Source organism: Terrapene carolina, unplaced genomic scaffold (genome assembly GCF_002925995.2).
Source record: "Terrapene carolina triunguis isolate 2854851 unplaced genomic scaffold, T_m_triunguis-2.0 Scaffold39132, whole genome shotgun sequence".
Taxonomy (NCBI): Eukaryota; Metazoa; Chordata; order Testudines; family Emydidae; genus Terrapene; species Terrapene triunguis.
In genome coordinates this window covers 56,911-66,864 of record NW_020703483.1, presented here as the reverse complement: position 1 = coordinate 66,864, position 9,954 = coordinate 56,911, and the positions used below count along the sequence as shown (strand labels likewise).

General features: G+C 46.0%; 1 protein-coding gene across 1 annotated transcript in view; it reads right to left on the bottom strand.

The window, feature by feature from the left end:
* Positions 1-735: 735 nt before the first annotated feature.
* LOC113405480 (sodium/glucose cotransporter 1) overlaps positions 736-9,954 on the bottom strand; it is a gene marked incomplete at its 3' end in the record, with an annotated part of 28,076 nt that continues 18,857 nt past the window's right edge. The window contains exons 6-12 of the mRNA XM_026646696.1: positions 6,201-6,306; positions 5,907-5,987; positions 4,707-4,927; positions 3,613-3,748; positions 2,696-2,803; positions 1,552-1,702; positions 736-904 (exon numbers count right to left, since the gene is read on the bottom strand). Of these exons, the coding sequence (XP_026502481.1) occupies positions 736-904; positions 1,552-1,702; positions 2,696-2,803; positions 3,613-3,748; positions 4,707-4,927; positions 5,907-5,987; positions 6,201-6,306 (972 nt within the window). The remainder of the gene's footprint in view (positions 905-1,551; positions 1,703-2,695; positions 2,804-3,612; positions 3,749-4,706; positions 4,928-5,906; positions 5,988-6,200; positions 6,307-9,954) is intronic.

Genomic DNA, 9,954 nt, shown 5'->3' with positions numbered 1-9,954 from the left:
CTGGAAACAGTGTTATATTGTTTATCTATTGGCTTTCCTCACCATCGCATCTGTGCGCCTCAGAAACATGAATGAATTTATCCTCATGGGGACCATAGGCAAGTATTATCCTCAGCATTACAAGTGGGGAAATTGAGCTACAGAGCTATTATTGGAGTGATTTTCAGAGGTGCTGAGTGCACAGTTCCCACTGACTTCTGAAGGAGTTGTTCTGAGTGCTCAGCACCTCTGAAATTCAAGCCAGCAGTGACCTGCCTAAGTTCTCACAGAGAGTCTGTGGCACAGCTGGGAATAGAACCCAGATCTCGTGAGTTCCAGTCCAGCAGCTTAACCACAGGACTTTCCCCTTCCTTGCTGAAGCCTACAGAACCCACGGAGAACCTAGAAGGTTGCATTAAAGCACTGTTTCCCAGAAATCATCCCTTCAGCACAAGTCACAGTGAAACAGTAGGTGGTTCCAGTTTCACAGCTGTCTAGGAGCCAATAAAGTCCAATGAAGTCCATGCACATTTACATGTATGTGGTGGAAGGGGAGTATGAGGATTCCTCAACTGAGCTAAGAGCCCCTCAAGCATTCTGCTTTGGAACCTCAGGCACTGGCCTGTAGCAGGAATAGCCTCAAAGAAAATGAGAATCAAATGCATTGAAACTAAGAAAGGGCAGTTGTCCCAGTGCACAAATGAATGTCTTTTGTGAACTTCTGCACACACAGCTCTTCTCCTAGCCTGTACTCACCTCCTCATTGACCCTCTTACAGAAGATAGCAAGCAGGAAGACAGCAGCAATGGGTGGCCCCAGGTAGCTGGTGATAGACTGTATATAATCAAAGAGCTGCCCGCTCTGAGCTGACTGCACCACAGGAATCCAAGCAATGCTGATACCAATTAAAGCTAAAATAAATAACCTGCAAATACAGCCAATAAAAAAATCTGTTAGCCACCTATTTATTAACATCAATCAGAAATACAGAAATCACAATGAACCAATCAACAATTTAACAAGTCATTGTGTTATTCAACCAGCATTAAAACAGGAGCAAAAATAACAGTAATCAGCCATCAGCACTGGGGAAAAATACCAACCGACAATGAAATCTCACCCGATCCATCAGCTCTCAGTCAACTCAAAATGAGAACTCTGCTCCCAAACAATAAATCAATAAGTCACAAATAAACACAGCAATCCATAAAACAGCAGAGAGAGATGAATAAAAGAGAAATCAGCGCATAGCTAGTGAATATTACTGATGCTGTAGCTTTGTCTAACTGTCATCTTGGAATGAAATTTAAATAGATCCCCTGGGATATCTGTACGGAATAGACACCTCAGATTAATCTTTAAATAAGAAACATGGCTGGAAACTACCCCATTGAATATCGAGAAAGACACATGAGATTAAGCAGTCAAGCCACAAGAGGTCACTGCTGCATCATATGCATTCAGTGAAAGGTTGTTCATCAAGGCACTTATAGGTGAACTTGGAAGGGTGCAGTGATGGCTTCAATATTTCATTAGGTTCCTAATGCTGGGAAGGGGCGCAGTAACACTTACCTTCCAGCCAGCATGAGCTCTCTCTCAGTTGCCCGGGATCGTATTTTGGTGTAGATGTCCATGGTGAACAGAGTGCTAGCACTATTAAAAATGGAAGTCAGGGAGCTCATGAGAGAGGCCAACATGACTGACAACATCAGACCTCGCAAACCTGAAACACAGAGAGAGACACCACCTGAGCTGGGGAGGGTCAGTCACTGGGAAAGCTCCCATAAATGACATCTCTTTGAGTGCATGGTCTGACCTCCCCCAACCCAGCTATCTGTTAGTAAATGAAGCATGCCCAGCTTATGACAACTTCATGGTACCCTACTGCAGATGGAAGGTAATGGTGACTTTTAGGTCAGGAAGCACAACATTTACAATACCACATAATACCCAGGCTGGGCTGTTAGGAGATGGATAATGCCTGTGTGTATTTACTCAGATAGGAGTCCTTTGTGTACAATGGGAGGGGTCAGAGACACCCCCACACAAACACACTCTTGTTGTTTATACTTAGTGTGACCAGACAGCAAGTGAGAAAAATCGGGATGGGGGTGGGGGGTAATAGGAGCCTATATAAGAAAAAGACCCAAAAATCGGGACTGTCCCTATAAAATCGGGACATCTGGTCACCCTATTTATACTGCTTCATTGGGTCAGTGGGAGAGCAATAACCCCAGGGGGCTGCACTTTCTCTTTCCAGACCAGTGAGTTTAGCGGAGGAACTGCAAGCATATCACTCAACACAGAGATCCTGGCAGAGGCCGCCTCTTAATAACTGGTAACTGTAGGCCAGATTTATTTCTCACACTAGGCTAACGCCAGCAGTGTCTTATTGCCTCATGTTTGCAAATAAGTAACATTGTCATGGCTAGTCTGTAACCATCTGGCATCTATGGTCACGTTGATCAGAATGCTTGGCATGTATAGGAATAAACTGTATATTGGAATGATCTAGGGCCTATGATAGCTGAGCCCTGATAACTCAAGAAACTAGTGATGTCAAATCGACTAAATGAGAATGCAGGTCTCCTAGTTCTGGTAGCTGAATTCCAGCCCTGGGACATCTCTCCCCCTCAACAACCAGCTTCTGTTAATCTGCCATCCACGTCTTACCCACACAAAAAAAAAAAAAAACCCTATCACAGCAACAGCTTACCATTCGGCATAAGGTCCACCACCATTTTTGGATAAGCAACGTTTGAACAGCCAACTTTGGTGCCACAGTATTTCTCACATTCTGAGGGCACGACACAAGCCACCGTATCTGAGAAAAAGATAACAAGATAGGGTTACCTGGGGTCATAGCAGCAAGTTACCCAAAAATCAAGAGTACTTCCCAAACCCATCTCCATGCTAAACCACTGGATTTATTTGCCTGATATCACCCTTGGCTCTGCAGCTGTGGGAAGGAATTCCATTCCTGCATCACTTCTTTCCTAGCTGGGGAATAGCGATGGTGCTGAGGTCAAGCCACCAAAACTGCATCCGCAGAACTGCACAGGACGTCGGGACTGAATAACGTGAGGACTACAAAATCAGGGCTCAGGGGCCAGGGCAAAGTAAGTGTGTGCTCTGGAAGGCCCTATCCTGCTCAGACCACCTGCTCTCCTCTGTTGTTGTACACACAGCTCAGTGGAGAGGGAAAAAACCAACTGGTATTGTGCTCACACTGAGCTCAGGCAGCATGCAAATCACAGGAATTTCCATGAGCTGGGAACACTCCTCTCTGGGATCCCGGCACCCCTCCCTCTGCCCTGTGAAGTCTGTCAGTCACATACAGGAGTGTTTCCCACCCTCTCAGGTAGAGCAGGAATGCTACCAACAAAGAGGGCAGGAAAGAGACAGACTCTGCGACTCCTGTTCTGCACCAGGGACAGTGGAGCCCTGAGCAGGGGACAGAGAAAGAGCAGTAGCTTCTTATTTTGTGGGAGCAGCTGGTGTGTGCATGTCTTTTGGGGGTCTGAGTGAGGAGAGGAACTGAAGGAGTGGAGGGGAGGAACAATGAAGAGAAAACTGAGTGGGGCTGGAAGAGGAGTGAGAAGAGAATGAGGGGGCTACAGTACTAGGTCTTACCTGTGTACAGAATTCGACTGATCATCCCAGGCATCACCATCACAAACATGGGCAGCAGCTTCAGGTACCCACACATGACACAGCCGGCCTTCACATGGGACATGTTCTTGGCTGAGAGACATCGCTGAACAATAACCTGTCAATGAGACAGTAGATGTGAATGACTCCAGCTTTGTCACCCACACACGATGCCGGGCACACCAAGGCACCAATGAGACTCTTTAAACTGTGTTCCAATTTGCCCTTTCCCATAATTAGAAAAACAAAAGGGCACTTGAAGGCCTTAGAACAAGTCTAAATGGATAAAAGGAAACACTTTTGTCCAGTGTACGTTTAACCTGAGAGACTCCCTGCCACCGGATATTATTGAACCAAGTAGCTTAGGAAGATTCAAAAGGGATTAGACATTTAAATGAATAAGAACAGCAGACACAGTTACACTAGCTAGGATACAAATTATAAAGGCTTTCAATCTGATCACCAGCTGGGGGCTGGAAGAATACATGGTATGCAATACTGCACAATTACAACAGTACATTCTCCTTCTGAAACATACCAGTTTGATAATTTTTGGAGACTGGAAGGACTGTTGACCTAAGGAGAAGAAGGAAAGGAAAGGAAAGAGATGGACAGTCCCCCAGCCTGGCATGGGGGGACTGACATACACAGACCATCTGCCCAGCACTGTTTATGCAAGGAGATTCCAGCAGCACACATACAAGATACACCTAGTACAGCTGGATGGGAAGCCAGGTCTATACCCAAATTGATAAAGGTCATTATATTTATGTTGATGTCCTATTAAGATGCCCACATTTGAAAACTAGATCCTCAATGTTCATTTAACAGGTCACAAGAAAGGGAGAAAAGCATCACACACAAAGCATATGCTCAGCATGGCATGCAAAGGGTAATAGGAACACACACACCCCACTGACTTAACATAGAAAGGGCTGAGCATTTAAAAGCTACAGAGAAAAATCACCTTGCCCTAAGGAGATAAAGGCATGGGGGGTGGGGAGGGAGAGAGATCAGTCCAACTACACTGCAGATTTTAGAATGCTCTGAATTTCCAGTTGTTGCCTTTACACTACCTGATCTGTGCACCAGTACCACAAAGCAAGGATGCTCAAGCCAAAGGTAAGCCCCGGCCATGGCAGGTCTCCAGTGATTGGGTCTCGGAAGATGTGGAAAGAATCTGCCCGAGGGGTGTAGCATTTTGGGTCAATGTTAATGTTTCCATATGAGGTGTTTCCTGGAATTGCATTCATATATTTCTCCATAAAGGCCTCATATCCTCCTACTTTGGCAAATGCTGAAAAACAACAAAGATGCTTGAAATTCCTGATGGAATGGAAGAATCCCAGGAGAAAACTCCATGCTATCAGTGTGACAAACCTGCCCAACAGAGATCAACATTGTCAGAAGACATCAAAATATGTGCTATGAACACTCTCAAAAGCAAGGAGCCACAGTGACTTTCCTTCTAAAGATTCCTTTATACCCCACTGTCCTTCCCATGCCCCAGATGCCTGCTTACACCTTGCCAGAAAGTATAATGTAGGTATAATATCTCCAGGCTGCCTGACCCAGGTGAGGACCAGAGGCAGAGTCCACCAGATGAAGTCAATCCGAAATGTTTATTGTGAAGCAGGGGGACAACTTCATTTAACTGAAAAGCTTATGAAGAGGAAGACCAAGCAGTAAGAAGCTACAATGTAAGGGAGAGGAAATTACAGCCTCACAGGGCTCCCTGCCTTTACTACCTCCTCTTGATTAATTATGTAGGCTGACCCCTAAATACAGGGTTCTGTTTCACAGGTGGACTGCATTTTAGTACCTATGTGATCTTGTGGATACCCAACCTCTTATTCACAATCACATGGCCCACCTCCTCTGCCACTCTCAATGTCATCCCTATGGTAACTACAGAACTTGCATAAATATTTAATGTATTTGAGCTTTCATCATGCAATTTAGCAGCTGGAAACAAGGCACAGCCATACTGTATGTCCAACCAGCTTCCCACTTAGCACCAGACGTCCATGGACCACAGACTCAGAACCTTGGTCCTACTTTAATATTATACATTCCCGCATGTGTTGAAGGTGCAATGGACAGGATGACAGGAGGGCTTAGCAATGCGGCTCTCCCCTTTCCCCCAGCAAATACATGAAGCAATTGGAGCGCCTCAGCTGTTAACCTGTCAGGACTCCACAGTGCTGGATCCACTTCCACAGGACACTGGGGGCTGTAGCTGATCATTCCTGCTCTCGTTCATCAGATTTACTTACCAAATCCGGTGAGAATAAAGGATCCCACCAGCATGATGATGGTCTGTAAAGTGTCTGTGTAAATCACAGCAGCAAGACCACCTAAAAGCAAAGAAAGGCCAGAAAAATGTGTGAGCCCCTCTGCTAATGCCTTAGTGGGAATCACCTCTCCTTGTCCCCTTCTCTCTCTCATGCACATACACCTCTTCCCTTTCGTGCTCTCATTTCTTTCCACTTACACCCCACTCCCCTTTTCCTCTTTCTGGATCCCCTTTTAACTTGTTTTTAATTTATCTGTCTGTTCCACAAACTCACCTGTGATCGTGTAAAGACCAGTAACAGCCAGCAGTATGATTATTGCCAAATAAAGATTTAGCCCCATGGCCATTTGGATAAATATAGCTCCAGAGAACATATCTGCCTAATAAAAGGAAAGACCATTTAGGGAATGCTTAAGAGATCATCTCTATTGATATCATCTCTTTCCCCCCACTCCCCCAAGCACTGCACTGCACAAAAGAATAAAAGCACATGCAAAATAAAGACAGATCTTCTCTCCTTGGTTGCCCAGACATGCTTTATTTTAACTGCCAGTGGATTTTTGAAGTTCACTTCTTTGTTTCTGCAGTTTTTACAATGGTTTCCAGAAATCTGTCAGTGATCCATCCTAGCCAAATCTGGCTACCCACCTCTTCAGGCCAGTGACTTTATGTATGCGAAAACAGTTCAACGAAGTTCTTAAATCCCAGACCATCCAAGTCTTTTGATAACCTTTGCATTATATCCAGGAAGAGTTTTGTTTAATAACTCTTTTGTCTTTATTTATGTCAATGCTATTCTTCAAGCCTCACCTTTCCAGTGCAACACAGATGCTTGGTATGACTGGTCTGCCTAGTTGAGGACAAACAGGAATCAAAGATGACACCTTATTTTACACAAATTCCATGAACATCTGTCAAAGTAATTGGCATTCAACTGGTCAGCTGGAGAAACAATTAGCTCTTGTAATGACATGGATTTTGCAACTTCATGAATACGGCCTGGGATTTTAGTTACCAACGCATCTGCACCAATGCAAACCCCTAAAGTAGACATAATTTGAAATCAGGGTAACCAATTCCCAACAAATTCATGCCTCATCAGTGTAATTCATATCTCTATTAGGGGTTTGCAACATGCTGCACCAATGCTGGGGGGGGGCGGGGAATTTTCCAAAGTGCCTACATGCCTTAGGAGCAGATGTGCCATTGAAAGTCATGTCACTGAATTTGTGCTCCTAAATCACTTAGGTGCTTTTGAAAATCTGATCCTAAAATCCCAGGGCAGACAAAGCTTAAGAGGGCTGTTTAGTCCTCAGCTCTACTAGATTTTAGGGCAAACATTTATTCAAGGAACACAGGGAGTGCCATCTAGTCAGGTATTCTGCCACAAGGAGAGGGGTGATATAAGTCATGCATCTGGCTAATTGTGCCATGCTGTACATAACAACACTACTGAGCACACTTTACCTTTAAAGTGCTTTACAGTCAGTAAGTAACATATCCTCATGACTCCCCAGTCAGCCTGGCAACTGAGTATCATCCTCCACATTTTACAAACAGGGAAACTAAAACAAAAATACTCAGGGGCAAATCCATTCCACAGCACTCAGCCTGAGTAGCTGGGCAGATGCTGGAGGAAGAAAACCTCTCCCCCAGGCCACTGAGGAAACTTCTCCTTGAGACTGTCACCACCTCAACCCCCCTTCACCCCTCCTGCCTTCAGGGCAAGGAGGAGACCTGTGCAACTGCAGATCCTCCAGCCCTGCTCCCACTACCAGCCACTGCATGCTCACATGCAGAGCCATTGTGGAGCTGAGCTGTGCACCACACAGGGTGTGAAACACACGCATGGTCCCACCAACAAATTCCGCCTCTGCCTTTGCCATCTGCAGCCATGGAGGCTGGGGCTGGGTTAAGATGCAGGAATTCATAAAGCTTAATCCCACAGGCTAACTGTGAGCCTATGCTGCTCTCTATGGGAGAGGATTCGTTCCTGACCCTCACAGCTGATCAGTTTATGCCCCAAAGCTTGAGGTTCATTTATTTTTAGTATTAGCTTAGTTTGCATGGCTACAAATATTACTGGTCATAAAACGATCCCGCAAGGAAACAGTTAATTATTTAACATCCTGAGCAATACGTAAACTCCTTGGATTTGCTGAATCACCTTCCAAGTTCACCTCTTCTGCCCCCCAGTTACATTATTTACTGCTAATGTTTCCTTGTTAGGGATACAATTAAAACGTTATCATATCTCTGAACGTACTAAACCTTCTCCATGCAAAAAAATCACTCCAGAGCTATGCACACATCACTCAGGAAGCACATGGCAAAACTATTAATGATAGGAGTGTCCTTTTACAACTACCATTACAGCTAAAGAATTCCAAGGAACACTTGCAACACATTCAGAAGGTTTTAAATTCCTTCAGATTATGGGGGAGCATCCGGGTACTTGTTTCCCAGATACCTAGTCTTAATTTAATCAATCAGTTACTGGTCACCAATGCCTTGCCTAGATGATTTTCTTAAAATTGCCCACCATTTCTACAAGAGCGAGGCCGCGACTGGGCTCGCCGCCCTCACCCCGGCGCTCCGGCCGGTCGGGGAGAGCGGGGCTGTGGCCGGGCTCGCCGCCCTCCCCAGGGCGCTCCGGCCAGCCGGGGAGAGCGCAGCCGCCCTCCCCCTGGTGCTCCGGCCGGCCAGGAAGAGCGGGCCCGCGGCCGGGCTCGCTGCCCTCCTCCCAGCGCTCCGGCCCGTCGGGGAGTGAGGACCCGCGGCGGGGCTCGCCACCCTCCTCCTGGCGCTCCGGCCGGCCGGGGAGAGTGGGGCCGCTGCCGGGCTCGGCGCCCTCCCCTCCCCTGCTGCGCTCCCCGCCGTGGGGCGGGGGGAGGCTTTTTTGCCTGGGTCGGCAAAAAAGCCAGAGCCGGCCCTGTTTTCAGCTACCTGAAAGCTACCATGGCAACAGCTCACACAGTGCTGTAGGCTCATGCAGCAGCTGACTGATTTAAGCTTCTCTATTCTGCTACTGCAGAACTCATCTTGGTTATGGGAGCCCCATGGAGTCAACCCTGACAGCATGGAGTTTCCTAGAGAGCAGTGGAACAGAGCCACAAAACAAGATGGGGGGGACTACGACAAAAAATACACACAACAGAAACAAAAGAGAAAAGAGGCAGAAAATGGGCAAGAAAAAGGAGAGACGGCAGCAAATTCTGCAAGGGAACATGGAAAAAGGGGAGCCCAGTGCTAGTGCATCACACAGGGGAGGAACTGTGCCCAAAAAAGGAAGGGAACCTCTGCAGCAGAGAAACTATGGAACATAGAACATTGCACATTGGGCAAAACCCCAACAATCACATGTAAAAGCGATACTGCGAAGATACAAATATGAACTGCACTGGGTGTCATAGTGACCTTGCACTTTATTTCAACTTCAGCCTTGGCAGCCACAATGCCCTGATGTGCTTTGATCATTAAACTGAGAACTTCATCAAAAGCCAGCCCCCTTGGAAGCTACCAACTCCCCCAAATTCTAAATTCCCAAAACAGAATTATTAATTAAAAGATTTGCATACAGGGTGTCGGTCTGCCAATTATGAACCACCCTATTTAATTCCCATACAGAGGATAACCATTCATGGTAGTTCATGGGATGCTCTCCCAGAGACTGATTAATATTGTTACGGGTGTTATTCCAGTTAGTCCCGGCTGGAGAATATTCACAGTGTTGTTAAACACCATTCTCCCTAATCTATAGACTTTGGGGAGAGCATTCTAGGCATCTTTATCAACAGTCATTTGTAACACATTAATTAAAATCTCCCTGATTAAGATGATACAACCCTGCCTGTTATTTTAACCCTCCTAGCAAGCAGAATGATGAAATCAACTGTGTTCATATTCCAATAAGCTGGTCTACAAAGATTAATGCTTCTATATTGGTCAGGGGACATTAGGTGTATTTCCCTCTCCATCTGAACTTTCCTTCTCATCTAAGCTTTCCTCTGGACTGGTACCCAAATTCC